The sequence below is a fragment of the Stylophora pistillata genome, chromosome 14 (assembly GCF_964205215.1).
Source record: "Stylophora pistillata chromosome 14, jaStyPist1.2, whole genome shotgun sequence".
Lineage (NCBI taxonomy): Eukaryota > Metazoa > Cnidaria > Anthozoa > Scleractinia > Pocilloporidae > Stylophora > Stylophora pistillata.
The window spans coordinates 1,302,501-1,318,987 of record NC_142532.1 but is presented as its reverse complement, the minus strand read 5'-3'; the positions used below and the strand labels follow the sequence as shown (position 1 = coordinate 1,318,987).

The following is a 16,487-nucleotide window of genomic DNA, read 5'->3' as shown; positions in this document are numbered from 1 at the left end:
GAGACATGGCAAATTGAACACAAGTTTTATTGACACTTTTTATTTAATTTCTATTGGAAGCCAATAGGCCATTTGATCAATGAGAAGATCTAGATATGTTTGTTATGCATTACAACAGGTAGGAAACTGATATGGGATTGGAGGCACTCCCATTTATAAACATGAACAGCTACTGCAATAATTATCAATATCTGCAGAATCAGTGCTATGGAATGAAAGTTAACAAAATGGTTGTACTTATGTTAACTGAACTTCACACATCAAGTTCAACCTTAAAAGGCCAGGGTTACAGAAATATGAATGGGTATATAACAAGAACAGAGGTCAATTACAATATTCACCTGAATGAGAAACACATCTTCAAACGTTCATGTAACAACCACAAAAACCAAGGATTGATGAGGAAATATTAATCCTTGAAATAATAGAGAGGAACAGTACTCTTTCAAGGTAGTTTACCAAATGACTGAAAAAATCCTTTCCTATTCTGAGCAATTACAGGTAGATAGGGATCACACGCAGTTAAAGGACTTCCCTGTCGAAGCAATTACAGCATTCAGCGATGCATCTAAATTTTCTTCACTCTCAAATTGATTTGGAAGGGTCCATGAAAGCAAACACGCTGATGCAAAAATGGAAGGAACATGATCAAATTTCACATTGATTTTACTTAGGCCATAGGGCATACAAGTAGATCCAGTGACCAAAAATAAAAATTTCTTCAGTACTTGAATATCTGCTTTTTGCACAAACTGTGTAAGGTAGTTTGCTACAGTTGTGTCAGCTTCACTTATGTTAGCTGGAAACTGTAGTAAATCAACAACTCGAGTTGCACTCAATGTGCTTTCGCTGTTGGGCACAAACAGCTTCTCGAACAAATCGGGGTATTCTGCCATTTTCGCACCAAAGCCAAGTATATTTAATCCCTCACGCAGTTGGTCTAAGACAATCTTCGGTCGACTTATCACATCGTGGATTATTATGCCTTGAATAACCCTCATTTTGTTGTCATTCTACAACAAAAAAAATCAGTATTAAATCTTGCAGTATCACAACAAGGAGGTCAAAGTGTAACCACTTTAAACTAATTCAGTCTCTCCTGATTGGATAATGTTTGCACCAAACAATTGAATTAATTAAAAGTGGTCAGACTTTTGGGCTCCCTGCTGCAAACATTGCTTTGCTAATTGGGGACAAAACAAACAAAATACATTGTACATGGAACAAACTTGTAAAAAATATAAACGAAAAGAAAGCTAACTAGTTATTTATTTACAAAGCCAGAGTGGACTAGTATGTATGGCTCAAATGTTCCCTTCTAGTCATTACCTACTACGTCTTTATTTTCTTCTTATAGCTTAGCTCTTATAACTTAGCTCCCCAGCTCGCAACTTACTAACTAATTAAAAAAGCAAAATACTAAAAATACTAACAAAACTATATAAAGAATCTAAAAAACAAATGTATGAAAAATATGAGCTGAATAAAAACATTATTACTATTATTTTAATTGTTTGCATACTCTCTTAGGGTTAGATTGTGCAGTGAAAATTGATTAAATTAAATTAATTCAGGGAGGAGTATTTGAGGATGAGAACCAATGTACTATAAGAAGGGGGCTGTAGCCACCAGCAATCTGTAGGCCATGCCTGACTTGTTCCCAGTGATCTTTTTATAAGAAAAATATAAGATATGTATTTCCTCATGAAGCTATTCACCAAAATCCAGGCATTTTATTGAGTAAAGAAATGTAAACAGCCACCTTTTTTGACAAAGGATCTACAAGCCCTTTCTCTCCCTTCTTGGCCTCCCTACCACCATTCCCTGCACCTGCTTTTTTTTCATGAGAGACAAGTTGGAATGATTCAGAGGCCATGCTGCCTTAATTAGTATGCTTTAGACTTACAGTTAAAACTACTGCCAGGCCACACTCAGTCAGAAAACTAGCACATTCTTCTTGGTCAAGTGTAGACACTTCTACAGCCTGTGCAACCTGTCAAAAAAAGGAAAATCCTTAAAATATTTCTCTTAGGCAATTCACATTCCCTTGATACCCAGTTTTACACATTGCTAGTTTGCTTTAATACCGGTACATGATATTAATAATAATATTTAAGATTTTTATGGCACATATTAACATGTATAATTATATGACCAAATACCAGTACATGTATCTCAGACAGGAAACAACTCATTTTTAAAAGCAAGAGGGTCAATTTTATATAACTGTACAAAAGTCATGGAAAGTGATTTCAATTTTTTTTTATAAAGCTTGACCTTTATTCACACTCCTCCCAGGTCTAATAGTCTACTCACACTTGGTCTGCCTAACTTCCCTTTCCCTTTTTTGTTAGGCACTGGTCAAATGAGATGGAACAAAATCAGCAAATGAAGTTACTCACTGCAGTAGGATGCAAATACCAAACACTTGTACAATACCTTGTCAATAAAATTTTTCACAGGCTCAGAGCAATCTCCGTAGTTCAGCATCATCATTGCTGCATCAACATCACCTGTTGCTATGTAGCGATACACTGCTGGACTCAACACAGGGAAACCAGGACCTCCTAGCAAAATACTGTGCACTATAATTGTTCCAATGAATTTCATCATGCCAGAAGCAACAGTGTCAGCATTATAAACAGGACTTTTGAAATTGGTGCCCTGAAAGAACATCTCACTTATAATTTGGAGAAGCTGGCTAAAAAAGTGCCTTGTTACTCCACCTGTATTCACAGCTGGCTGTCCTGTGTAGAGCACTCTTAGGTGCCTTGTAGGATCAAAGCTAGGATCTTTATAGTATGCTATCACATCATTTAAGATATCTTCCTCGTCAACTCTGATCTTTTCTTTCTGGGTACTCAAACTTTTCCTTAGTTGGTTTAACACTTCATCCAAAGACTCTGCTCTTTCAATAGCTGGGGGGAAAGCAGGCTCTAAAAGGCCAAGATCCTCATCCTCATCATCATCAATCTCATGAGGAAGATTTTGGGAGGAGAGGAAAAGAGCAGCTTGACTGACACTCCTATGGCATGTAAGGGCATTCTGCAGAACGCTGCAACTTTTTCCAGGAAACATATCTTTTAATTGATCCAGCCCTTCCTGATTTGTTGCACTGCTAGATGGGCCAGCAACTGAAAGGTATGACGGATTTGTAACTCCTCTAGATGGGCCATCATCAAAAATTTCAACTTGTTCAGGAAATGAACTTGAGCTTGGGTTTGCACTACCTGGACCTGGACTAAGGGGGGGGGGCTGTCAGTGTCACTACAAAGAGTAGCAGATATGTCACATTCTGGTCGAATGTATATGCTTCCTTGTCCAGCAAGGCCAAGAACACGTGAAGCTGAGAAATGTACACCAGTGGCTAACTTTGGTGTAATTATTTGACCATAACACGACTTAACAAATTCAAAGTCTGTTTCTGCAAGGGGAGGGAACATCTCTCTGATTTGAGCTATAAGATCTTCTTCCTGCAGGGACTTGTCCACTGGAAATGCATGAACAAAAAATCCGTTGTTTTCTAACCGGCATCTTGTCTGGTGCGTGGAAACTGACTTTGTGTCAGGAGAAGGAAGAAGAACGACATCTTTGTGCACCACATCTTTCTTTGCTTTTTTGGGGAGAGGCTTCTTACCTTTAACAGATTTGGTATTACACGACTTGCCAGCAAATGATCTTTTTCCAACAGTAGGAAACAAGTTCGTTAACTGTGCGGCCACCGCTGTGTTTTCCACGTTTCTGAAACATGTGTTGTTTACTTCAGTCTGACTAGATGGCGGCTGCGTGGACAATACTCCAGCTCCCGATTCACGAGGCCTTTGGTTCAACATTCGTTGCTCAATAGGTTGCACATTACCATCATTAAAGTTCTGAAGTAACGACCTTGCTTGCCGAGCAATATTCGACAAAGCTTCTCTAAAATCATCGCTTCTTTCCTCAACCACACGTGGGAAAACACATCCAAAATGGCGGGCTGGCAGTGGCCGGAGGGGATCTGGTGACGAATTGACTGCCATGAGCGCGCAGTGCATCATACCATACGATATGAAAAGTTTAGAATGCGTTTTTTCCTTTTACAGTTTAAATTTAAGTGAGTTTAGTGAAGGAAATCTTCTCGGAGTTTAGCATGGTTAAATAACAATGACCATATAGAATGTGAAGAAAGTAGAGCATATTTATTTGGACTTTGGCAAGGATATGTGATAATGACCATGTTAAATATGAAGAAATGCCAAGATAAGTTTAAGTTTAGCACGTATTATTGATGTTTGTAATATTGTCCAGTACGGCGCCCCATAAAAATCGACGAGAAATCCCCAGTGAGTTCTACCAATGTTAACCCTAACCCTAACCGTAGGAATCTTCCCAACTGCTAGTAAGTTGTTCTTCCTCCTGAATGGGAATCCCATTTACATCAACCCAGTTTTCACAAGTTTTAGGATGTGAAGCTGCTAGTTGTGTTGTGAACCAGTTATAATTAATTTCCTGGGTTTGATCGACTCTGTGATTCTTTCTTGCGGGGCCCCACACAAGAAAAGAAAATATTGAACGTCAAATACCTTTTAAAAAACGGAGAAAACTGGGGTTGAAGAAACAAAAAAGAAGAAAATGGGATTCCCAATCAGGTGGGAACAACTTTACAACCCCTGGATCAGAAGGTCTACTAGTCACCGAGAGAAACGGCAAACCAATAGGAGTTACTGACCCTCAATTGGAAATAAGAGTATACAAAGAAAACAAACAGAGCAATTCAAACCCAAGAAACTGGTTTACTAGTGAAATACGACATAGGAACTCTACTATACACAAACACTTCAAAAGGAAACATACAAAATAGCCTGTGCAACTAAACATGTTGAACTAAGAAGTGCCTAAAAGCAGATATCCCATGACTACAGTCTTGAATGAAAGAAAACAAAAGGTATCTATGCAACGTGTTTTTATTCCATGCAATTGACAAGTCAATAAACTTTATGATAACAATTAGTCAATCTTATTGACTGCAGACCCCTGCACATTCTGACCGCCACGAACTCCCCTTCCGAAGGGAGAAGGGCTTGGGCGACTAGAGGGGGGGGGGCCTCCACTCGTAACGCCTCCTAAATGGACAGGTTGCTTGGAAATGGCTAAAGCCACCACAGCTATAACAGCGACGCCCACTAACCTTACGGTTTGACCGTGAATTTCGCATCACTTTTTCAGCCTTGGATATAAGCTCCATAACCTTCTCATCATCCTTGTTCCCAAGGAGAACTTCCAGGTATTGTTTGAAGCCATCCTCTGGGATAGCAGCTTTCTGAGACATTGCTTGAAATATAGAAACCCGCTTTCCCATGGTTCCTCTCCTTGGAAATCAACATTAACGGCAGTAAGCCATCTATAACTTGGCTCTTACTGAAGTTTGGAGACTTCAACAGCACTCGCGCGTTCTGTAACGATGTTTGACCGTGGCCTGTTGCGTTTCTTCCTGTTTTTCAAGCCTGACCAGTACTTTAACCCATTCTCATGGCCAAGAGAGGAATCGCATTGGAAATGGACATAGTTCCCGAGGAGGTTGCCTACATTATAATCTTTATTCTCACTATTATTCAATTCTAACTTGACTAACAGCCCTGTTACATGTATTAGAATCACAATAATTTTGTTCTTCTTTTCAAACAGAGAAGGGTAAATTGTATTGTCAGTTACCAAGGAGCCAACACTTTTATGCATCAATTGCCAGACAGGTCTATTTCTACAGGTCCATTTTTATTTCCAGTTTTTTTCATTTTATACTATCTGTTTGTTTATTTAGCAACACAAGATCCATTCTACGCACCGGCAGCGACAAAGGTCCATCTCGGTTTTGTTTTGTTTTGTTTTGTTTTTGCTCAGAGAAGGTGAAAATGTAGCAGGCCGCACTAACCACACAGATTTCATCGCGACAGGTCTAATGGCCACACAGGTCGATTTCCCACACAGTTCTCTCTCTCTCTCTCTCTCTCTCTCTCTCTCTCTCTCTCTCTGTCAAAACTAAAATGATCGGTTTTTTTTTCCCATGAGAGAGACGTAGTCAAAACAAGCATTACGTGCGACCAGAAGCCGACAAAGATCAATTCAAATATTTGCTTCGTGTTAAAGCCAGTCGTATACAAACAAATAAATTTTGGTAAAAGTCGCAGTCAGTTACTTCAATAAAGCTAATTTCGATAATTTACGCGCAAACGTTCAACTTTGAGCGCGGTACAAACTTACATAAGACTCCTTAATAGACAATCCCTGGTTTCAGGTCGCGGTTTACACATTCCTTGAAGGCAAAAATTCAAGTCCCTCGTCAGTTCGGCGATAGCAATCGTTGCCTTGGGAAAAACTACCACAGTATAAAATGTTGAAAGGTTTCTATGGCAATCCAAAGCGGACAAAAGTGTATCGAGTTTGACACGCGATAGTTGAGTTGTATACACGATAGTCCAAAAGACTATACGATACTCGAGAATAACTCTATTTGTTAGTCGGAATAAATGAACAACAACTGAGACTTATAAGCGGTAGTCGAGAATTACGAACAATAATCGAGAATATTCTAAACTTTATACCGCGGTCGAGATTCTATATACGATGGTCGAGATTTCCGGCTGTAATTTTGGTCAGCGGCTGTAGATAGACACGTTCAATGACTCATGTTAGGTGGACATTTTTTCCAATAAAACACGAGGTTGATATCCACATAGCATAATGGCTGGTAATGGTCCAAGTAACTGTAATGTCGTAAGTCAATCATGTTGGATCACGTGATTACAGAGAGTATCATTAAAAAGTAAGGTTTTTACTACAAGCAGGGCGTTGTGGTTCATCTTTACTTTAACTCTGTTCGAGGTTGATACTCTCGATACTACATCTGGCGACGAGGATACAAAAATTCAAGAATCCCACCGTCAATATTCACATCAACACTGGTTTTCATTGAGGAGTTCGCTGTGTAAATTTTTCTGGAAAGCACGTGCTGTTTGTAACGCGCTCAACTCTGTGAAACCTCGTGGCGGTTTCGCTAACAAGTTTTCCACCGTTCGACGTCCATGCCGATGGCAGTGCAGGTCCACGATGGTAAAGATGGCTAGGACGCTTAGAGCGAATGCTTATCGGAATGAACATCACAGCTGCGAAAAGGAAACGGGCTTTGTTGCTGCATTATGCCGGCCCCGACGTAGACGAAATATTCGACACCTTACCAAACACTGGAGAAGACGGCGACTATGACACGGCGGTCGCGAAACTTAACGAGTATTTCTCCCCACAAGTCAACACCACATATGAAGTATATAATTTTCGCCAGACGAAGCAGAAAGAGGGTGAATCGCTCGATAGTTTTCACACCAGGCTTCGCCAACTCGCTAAAACCTGCGAATTCAGCGATGTTGACAAAGAAATTAAAGAACATATTATTCTGACGTGCAGTTCCAGCTCGCTTAGACGCCGAGCGCTACGTGAAAACCCAACGTTAGAAGGTTTATTGCATCTAGGAAGAGCATTAGAAGTTAGTGAAAAACAAGCGAAAGACGTAGAAGATACCGGAGGCGAATTCGAAGCCGTCAACAAAATAAAACCAAAAGAAGAGAATCGGCAAAGCCGGCCTCGCGACCGGCGTGACACACAGTCACGCAATCGTCGTTTTGGAAACAAGCAGGGCAAATCTCCTAGAAAATGCGGCAACTGTGGCGGGTACGCACCTCACAAAAACCCATGTCCTGCGCAAGGAAAAATCTGTAAAGCCTGCGGGAAAATTGGCCATTTTGCTCATGTTTGTCGTTCTAAACCTCGTACCGTGGCCTCCGTGGAAACTGGTCAAACCTCTGATGAAGAATATGAGTACGTTTACACTGTCGACCATTAAGAAAACAAGAAGCCACCCATATGTCAGCTACAAATCAATGGAAAAAGCGTGAATATGATGATCGACTCGGGTGCATCTGTTAATCTTCTAGATGAAACAACCTTTCAAAGAATTAACAGTCACGGCTGTGAGAGCCTGCAACCTGTTCATACCAAGATTTATTCATATGGATCTAAAGTCCCTCTTCCTACCCTGGGAATCCTCACTGCGACCGTGAAATCCAGTAACGCGAGCACCTCTGCCCAGCTGATTGTTGTGAAAGGAGAAAACGGAAATCTTCTCAGCTATCACACTGCGAAGAAACTAGGTCTGATTGCGGTTTCTATTAATACTGCCACCGTCACTGAAAGAAACAAAGACCACCCGGAGTCTCTAAAAGAAGAGTTCAAATCACTGTTTGGAGGCATAGGGAAAGTACCAAACAAATAAGTGAAGTTACACATAGACCCCGATGTTACACCCCGACAGCAACCCCACAGACGAATTCCATTTCATGTTAGAGACGATGTCGAAAAAGAGCTTGAGAGACTTGAGAAACTCGACATCATCGAGAAAGTTGAAGGGCCCACACCCTGGATCAGTCCAATTGTTGTCGTCCCTAAAAAATCCGGAGAAGTTCGAATCTGTGTTGATATGCGTGAGGCAAACCAAGCGATTAAGCGAGAAAAGCATCTCATGCCAACCATTGATGACCTTATTGCTGATTTGAATGGTGCAACTCTTTTCAGTACATTAGATCTGTCCTCAGGATATCACCAGCTTGAGTTATCACCTGAAAGCCGTCATGTCACAACCTTCAGTACACATGCTGGCCTAAGAAGATACAAACGTCTGCCTTTTGGAATTAATGCAGCATCAGAGATTTTCCAGAAAACAATCAGGGAACTTCTTACTGGCCTCCCAGGATGTAAAAACATCTCAGATGACATCATAGTATTTGGAACACATCCTCCCAGGATGTAAAAACATCTCAGATGACATCATAGTATTTGGAAAAGACCAGGAAGAACACAGCAAGAATCTCCGTGGTGTTTTACAGAGGCTGAAAGAAAACAACCTCTGTCTGAACAAAGACAAGTGTGCGTTTTCCAAAACTGAAATCAAGTTCTATGGTCACATTTTTAGCTCTGTCGGTGTTAGACTTGATCCAAAGAAAGTTAAAGCAATCCATGAGGCACAACCTCCTCAGAACCATAGTGAACTGAAGTCTTTTCTTGGTATGGCACAGTACGTGTCCCGATTCATACCAGACTATGCCACAATCACGACCCCTTTGCGCCTGCTGACCCGACAGGACACCCCTTGGAAATGGGAGCAAGAAGAACAAAAGGCATTGGACCAGCTGAAAGAAGCCCTCATTGGTGATCAAGTTATGTCTTACTTTGATCCAAGAAAGAAGACCGAAATCATTGTCGATGCGAGTCCAACTGGTCTTGGTGGACTGTTAGTACAAGAAGGCAAAATTCTTGGTTATGCGAGTCGTGCTTTGAGTGACGTGGAAAGTCGCTACTCCCAAACAGAGAGAGAAATGCTTGCCGTAGTATGGGGAGTGGAACATTTTCATCTGTATGTTTATGGTGCCCAGTTTTCTGTTATTACTGATCATAAACCTCTCATTGGCATCTTCAAGAACCACAAGCAAACCTCCCCAAGAATGGAAAGGTGGAAACTTCGACTCATGCCCTACGACTGTCAGCTGATCTATCGACCTGGAAGAGATGCCGAAAACCCTGCTGATTACATGAGCCGACATCCGTGTCCCACAGCACCAGAAGAACAAAGTTTGGCTGAAGATTATGCCAACTACGTATGCTCTAATGCTGTACCAAGAGCAATGACACTCGAAGAAATAAAACAAGAAACCAGAAATGATGCAGAAATGCAAGCTGTCATCAAGGCTGTGGAAACTGGCCAATGTAATGTCCTTGATGTCCAGAAATACAAGAAGCTCAAGGAAGAATTATCAATGTTCAATGGACCAGTATTGAGAAGAAACAGAATTGTGATACCATTTACCCTCAGAAGTAAAGCAGTAGACCTGGCATATGGTAGTCACCAGGGGATTGTCAAAACAAAGCAACTCATCCGAGACAAAGTGTGGTTCCCCGGAATTGACAGACTAACAGAAGAGAAGGTCAAAAACTGTCTTTCATGTCAAGCTGCATCGACCAAGTCACCACCGTTTGAACCCCTTAGAATGACGTCACTCCCTAGTGGACCTTGGAGAGAAGTCGCAGTGGATTTTGCTGGACCGTTCCCCTCTGGTGATTACATCATGGTAGTAATAGATGAACTCAGCCGTTTTCCGGAAGTAGAAATACTTACCTCAACATCAGCAAAAGTTGTGATCCCTAAACTTGATGCGATATTCTCAAGACAAGGTATTCCTAATGTCCTGAAAAGTGACAATGGTCCACCGTTTAATGGTCATGAATTTAAGAACTTTTCTGACTACTTAGGATTCAAGCATAGAAGGATCACTCCGTATTGGCCAAGAGCAAATGGAGAAGCAGAACCACTGGTTCAGACCCTCCAAAAGTCTATCAGAATTGCTCACCTAGAAGGCAAAAATTGGAAGCAAGAGTTGTAAAAGTTCTTATGACAATATCGTGCAACACCTCACTCCACCATCAATGTGTCTCCAAGTGAAGCCCTAAACAGTAGAAAACTCAAGACCACAATACCAGAGTTACCAATCACCCAACACCAGCTGCCACGATGCACACTTCAAGATCCATCAAATAGCATCGCCCAGCGAGATACTCTGCAAAAGCAGAAAATGAAGGTCTATGCTGATCTCAAAGCGCATGCTCAAGAACGAGAGATTAAGCCAGGAGAAGTTGTACTCATTCGACAACCCAAACAGAACAAGCTCAGCACTCCATACAATCCAAAACCATTTATCGTGGAGGAACAGAAAGGTACCATGGTCACAGCGAGTAATGGTTCACAGACTGTAACAAGGAATTCATCGCAGTTCAAAGTTATTCCTAAACATCTTGCACCCTGCCAAGAGAATGGTGGAAAGAAAGATGAAGAAAAGACACAATATCCATCCGAAATGAAAGCTGATGCCTTGCCGAGACGATCGAAACGACAGATCAAACCTCCTGTCAGGTTTTCAGACTATGTACAAATCATCTATGAGAAATAGGCTGGAAACGGAACTTTTCTGATTCTCTGAGGACGTTGACATTATATGAAGTGTTTTGAAGGAAAAGAAATCTCATTCTAAATTCAGTTTGAATGTTGATTATTGAACTTTGATTGCTGAACGATGGACATTGTTTTGTTGAGAATTTTAGGACGTTAATCACTTAAAATGCATTTAGTCAACTTGTGTTGTTTTCATCCGAAAAAAAGGAGGGATGTAATGTCGTAAGTCAATCATGTTGGATCACGTGATTACAGAGAGTATTATTAAAAAGTAAGGTTTTTACTACAAGCAGGGCGTTGTGGTTCATCTTTACTTTAACTCTGTTCGAGGTTGATACTCTCGATACTACAGTAACGATCCTAAATTTTCAGTATTAAACACATCTAGTGGACCAACTTCTATCGCGAATCAACGAATTATCAAACGCACTTTCATCACTGGTAGAAACGGAGGTCAGGCGCACATCTCGTGGGGAAAACCTGCCACAACAATCGGAGTCGCATGTGCGGCCAACTATAAGCTCGGAAAGCTCCTCTACTACCTCACAGTCATCAGCGAAAGCTGCATCATCAGGATTTAGCAACTCACGAAGATATTTCGTTGCGAGGCGACAGCTCGAAGGGCAACATTCGAGCTTTACGAGGCGAAGGTAGACTAGGCCGAAGCTTACGGACAACAGACCTTTTCTTCGTGATGTAGTGTTGCTGTCAGATCTTGATGATGTGATCGTTCCACGTTAAGGAGCTCGTCTGGCACTGATGGAAAACGGGAATGTGGTCTCAGTATGCCGCTTTACCAAAGGAATGAATGCTGCTCAAGTTGAGATTGCCATTGTTGAGGCATGTGATGGCAAAATTCCTGCCGGTGTTGACCTTCAGTTAATGGTTTCAATGCACACATCGTTGGTTATACCATCTCTGGCTCCTGGATAACAAGCTATAGACGGTGCTATTTTACACCGGCTATACCAGAATAAGCCAGTCTATGTCCGGACCAGTAGAAAGTTAATTCAACTACAAAATACATATTCACAACGGGTGTGTGTGTGTGTTTATTAGTACAAGATTAATATATTAATTTGCTTTTTCGCTTAGTTCTACTTGTGATTGCAGTGTTACCACTGACTTAGGTCCCCATGAGACTGTGTCCTATGTATCTATGCTTCTGCTCTTGATCTTATTAGTATCATTTAATCATTATTATTAATATTACTCCTACTATTATTATCAGAGTCAAGTACCATTGGAGGAGGAATCAGGTGGGATAGATGATGCCACGAACCAAGGTGAGAAAAATGTCAAATTTCTAGTCAATTCTAGGGGTGATTGTAAGCAACAACAGAAGTTCTATTTATGCCTTGACTGTACATGCCAACACCTTGAATTGGTTTCAAAACCCTCAAAAACAATGGGCACTTTATTTCCTGCCCTAAAATTATTATATTCTCACAGAGTTAGCCAACCCCTTGCGTACTGATATAGACTCATAAATTTCCATCATCATGCTAGTAACTACAGTAATGCAGTGGTAGACACTTCACAAACTATTGGGGTGGCGGGGGTGGGGGGGGGGGGAGAGGTAAGCAAGGCCAAATGTTAAGTATATGCAGTATGCTAATTAAAAATTGTGGCAAAATTTGTGTTTGTAAATATGTTGAGATTATGTGCCATCTGAGTGTAAATATGTTGCAGGGTGAATAAAAAGTCTTGAATTTTGACATTTCAGTTGCGTTTAAATAATCAGTTAATATATATTGATGTAGTGACTGAATTTTATGTTTAATATATGGTTAACTCTTCATTTTACTGTTACTGTGAAATCATATATTATTATGCTATGTTGTAACTTGCTACATTGATTACTTTTTAGCTTATGTTTGATCAGTCATGATTTCGATTGGCAACTACATTATACGGCTGTAATTTGTATTATTTGGTGTACAGTCTTTAAAAGTTATGTAGGGGCTTTTGTTCCCCCCTGCCTCCTCCCCCAAGTATTCACCATTGCTATGTCACATTTTTAAATTATTATTATAATTTTTTTGTTTTTGTTTTTTTAAGCTATTGATGAGTTAGGAGCAGAGTTAGCCTTACAAGATGGCCAACAAGTGTCCACTGCAACAATGCCACCTTTCACTTCAGCGGCAGCACCTTCCACGTCAACAGCACAACCCTCCACTTCAGTAGCATCGTCTTCCTCATCAGTGGCACCAGGTCTGACCTCTTCCATGCCACCACCTTCTACTACAGTTCCATCCTTGCCCACTTGCACAGCACTGGCATCCACTTCAGGGGCTTCCCTGTCTACTTCACCAGTGCAACAGTCAACAATATCAACTGCCCCTCAATCCACACCATCAATAATTGTTTTGGATGAGCCTGCTGATAGCATCCCAGGTTGTGTAAATAAAAGATTGTTTAACTTATAAGAGTTACTGAAGCAGCTTTCACTATGTTTACCAGAGTGTGCCTGACACAGGGTTCAAATTAATGCAGTAGCAAATCACAATTTGCTATCCATTTTCAAATATTAAATTTGAACCCTGGCCTGACATACTTATTTTGGAAAATAACTTACACCAAACCAACTTTACAGGCTTGCTTACTGTTTTTGTTTTCTATTCCTATATGCATATGTCCTGCATGTCTTTTTAAATCACTAGTATTGTAGGGGTGCACCAGAACCAGTATTTCAGGTTTCCGGCCAGAACCGGAACTAACCCAGAAATCCGGCTGGAACCGGAACTGAGTTATTTAGACCATATATGGGAATATTTGATTTTGTCTGATGCCAGTACCTGACTGGTTCTGCTCTGACTGGAATAAAGTATTCATATATTAGTATACAAACGTGTGTAGTTCACATTTTAATAATTTATCTTCTTAGCAACGAAGTAGATAATGAAATGTGATCTATTCAGTCTATTTAACCAATGTTATTCAATAAAACTCATAAACGCGATGTTCTTTCTCTCCAAAACTGAGGTTTCCATTTCTGAACTCTAAAAAATTAGAGTTCCGGCCAGAACTAAGTGGCCGGAACCGAGACCCGGTGCACCTCTTCAGTACTGTTTAGGCAGGTTCAAACCCCAAGATGTAGGCAAAGCACTTCATATGCACCAAAAACTTTGCTCCTTATGTTTTGAATCATGTAACACACTTATTAAGATCCAACATACATTTTGAACAATGGAGATGGCATGCCAATGAGCAACAATGTAGCATGCTCCATGGACCATGTAATGCATTTTGATGCTTATAGTTGACATCAGTAATTTTTTGAGTATGGAAGACACATCTTGAAAAGCAGCCCCCTTGACTGGCGAAAAGGCTTTTTGAATAGTAATGAGTATTGCAATGTATTTATTGTAACAAATACCATTTATCTTTTAAACAGTAGGTGATGCGCAAGAAAGTCAAGATGACCAGGTTGATAGCGATGATTTACCACAGGTCTTACTTTCTTCGAGAGAAATTCTCTCACGGAGAAGCAATCTTATGCAAGAACTGATTACACAGTTTAAGGATCCAGAAATTCTACAGTCCAATGTTACATTTGTTCTTGTGGCAAATAACAACAATCCAGAACTGGGTCAGGGAAATGGTGTTACACATGAGGTTCTAAGTCTATTCTGGAAGGATTTCTCAATTTCTCTGTCTATTGGAGCTGCCGAAAAAGTACCTTGCACAAGGCACGATTACCAGAGAGATGAATGGTTAAGCATTGCCCGAATTATAGTTTTTGGATTTTGTAATCAGAAGTATTTTCCAATTTTCTTATCAAAGGCTTTTGTAGCCAGCTGCATGTATGGAGAAGATGCACTGACACGAAAATGCCTCCTGGATTTATTTTGTATTTATGTGTCTAAGGATGAACAAGAAATTATTAAAAAGTGCCTTGAGGGTGAAATCGATGTTAATGATGAAGATTTGTTGGACTTGCTAAGCAGCTATAAATGTTATCGCCTGCCCACACAGGAAAGCATAGAAAGCATTTTGGAGGAGTTGGCTCATCAGGAGCTTGTTCAAAAGCCAAAGTATATTACCTGAGCGAGGAGTCCACAGTTGGAAGCATTGAAAGGATTTGCTGAGTTCCACGATTTTAACAGCATGTCCACCATGTATGAAAGAAAAAAGCCAACGTCAAAGCATACCATCAAACTTCTTAATGTAGACCCTAGCTCTGATGCTGAAAGTGCAAGCTTTGACCATCTCAAGAGATTCATAAAGTCATTGGATGACAGCAAGCTGGCCGGCCTGATGCAGTTTATTACAGGAAGTAACATCACTGCAGTTACTGAAATTGAAGTGGCCTTCAATAGCTCTTTTGGTGCCCATCGATGTATTGTTGCACACACTTGTGGTTCTCTTCTTGAATTACCATCTACTTTTCAAACATACAGCGAGTTATCAGAGGAGTTCACTAACACTTTAGCTAACTCATTTGCCTGGTTGTTTGACATTGTATGACACCCTAACAATGGTTACTGTTCATTGATAATTGGCATTGCTAGATGTTAAAAAGTTACAATTTTTTGTTTGGTTCATGTTATGTTGAGTTCATGTTATGTTGAACAAGGGCCACTTTAGACATCAATTTTGCAAATGAATTACAAGTTATGGACTTTGGCTCACTCAAGAGACTTGGTACAATTGTTGCAGATTAATGTCAAGAAACCTAATCCACTATGTGTAGTTGGAGTAAAACTGTAAAAATTCATTTCAAAGCAGAAAGTTATAACTAAACCCAAATCCTTGATGTTCATCTTTTTGCCGACGATTCAGATTTTTGTTGAAACTAATAAATTTGTGTTTATATGCACTTTAAGCTGGGGTTCTTTGAAAGTTATTCAAGAGTATCCCATATGAAAATGACATGAAGTTCAAGAACAAATGTTTTCCAAACTTCCCAGTGTCTTGATGTAATGCTCAATTCCATTGTTGCCATCCTCTTCCAGAGGATCGACATTTGTTGAAGATAAATGATTTGGTCCTCAGTGAGATCAATACCAGAGGTAGGCACAACAACATTATTGCCTGCGATGATGTCTGGTAAAGGGCCACCATAGTCAATTCCATAGAAATTTTCATTTACAACGACTGAGAATATCAGAACTACTTTGCATGTTAGTGTGCCAAAGTGTCAATGGTGGTTGGTGGTTCTCTGTTCTAATTCCATATGGATTCCACTGCCTTTGGAACTCTGATAAAGATGAATTTATGAATGGGAGGTATACATAATGAAGTGCGAATAAATGAACTTCATTAAGTGAATCCAGTAATTCATTATTCTCTAAAAAATTCAAAAAGGTCTTTGTAGAGGGCTGACAAAACTCTGTTGACTTCTGCCCAAAGTCTTTCAATTCGCTGATTGTACACGCTCCTACCTGCAATGAAACTGCTTCTTCCAGCTTCTCTGTTTTGCACCATAAAACGTGCCACATCTACATTTTCTACA

General features: G+C 40.3%; 2 protein-coding genes and 1 non-coding gene across 3 annotated transcripts in view; all 3 read right to left on the bottom strand.

Moving 5' to 3' along the window:
* Positions 1 to 16,487, bottom strand: part of LOC111338400 (uncharacterized) — a 62,401-nt gene that overhangs the window by 27,604 nt on the left and 18,310 nt on the right. The window lies entirely within an intron of this gene.
* LOC148716074 (G2/M phase-specific E3 ubiquitin-protein ligase-like) lies at positions 11 to 3,098 on the bottom strand. Its single transcript, XM_088745066.1, has 3 exons — positions 2,440 to 3,098; positions 1,907 to 1,993; positions 11 to 1,013 (listed from the first exon to the last, which is right to left on the bottom strand). The coding sequence occupies exons 1-3, from the start codon at positions 3,076 to 3,078 to the stop codon at positions 513 to 515; spliced, it is 1,227 nt and encodes a 408-aa protein (XP_088601192.1). The 5' UTR covers positions 3,079 to 3,098; the 3' UTR covers positions 11 to 512.
* Positions 3,084 to 4,037, bottom strand: LOC148716073 (uncharacterized). Its single transcript, XM_088745608.1, has one exon. The coding sequence runs from the start codon at positions 4,035 to 4,037 to the stop codon at positions 3,084 to 3,086; it is 954 nt and encodes a 317-aa protein (XP_088601734.1).

Excerpts from the sequence above, each read along its gene's own strand:
- LOC148716074 (XM_088745066.1), bottom strand. The coding sequence starts at position 3,078 with ATGTTTCCTGGAAAAAGTTGCAGCGTTCTGCAGAATGCCCTTACATGC. Across the intron at positions 1,994-2,439 it reads TGAAAAATTTTATTGACAAG|GTTGCACAGGCTGTAGAAGT; the intron begins GTATTGTACAAG and ends TTTTTTTGACAG. Across the intron at positions 1,014-1,906 it reads GCCTGGCAGTAGTTTTAACT|AATGACAACAAAATGAGGGT; the intron begins GTAAGTCTAAAG and ends TTTTTGTTGTAG.
- LOC148716073 (XM_088745608.1), bottom strand. The coding sequence starts at position 4,037 with ATGATGCACTGCGCGCTCATGGCAGTCAATTCGTCACCAGATCCCCTC.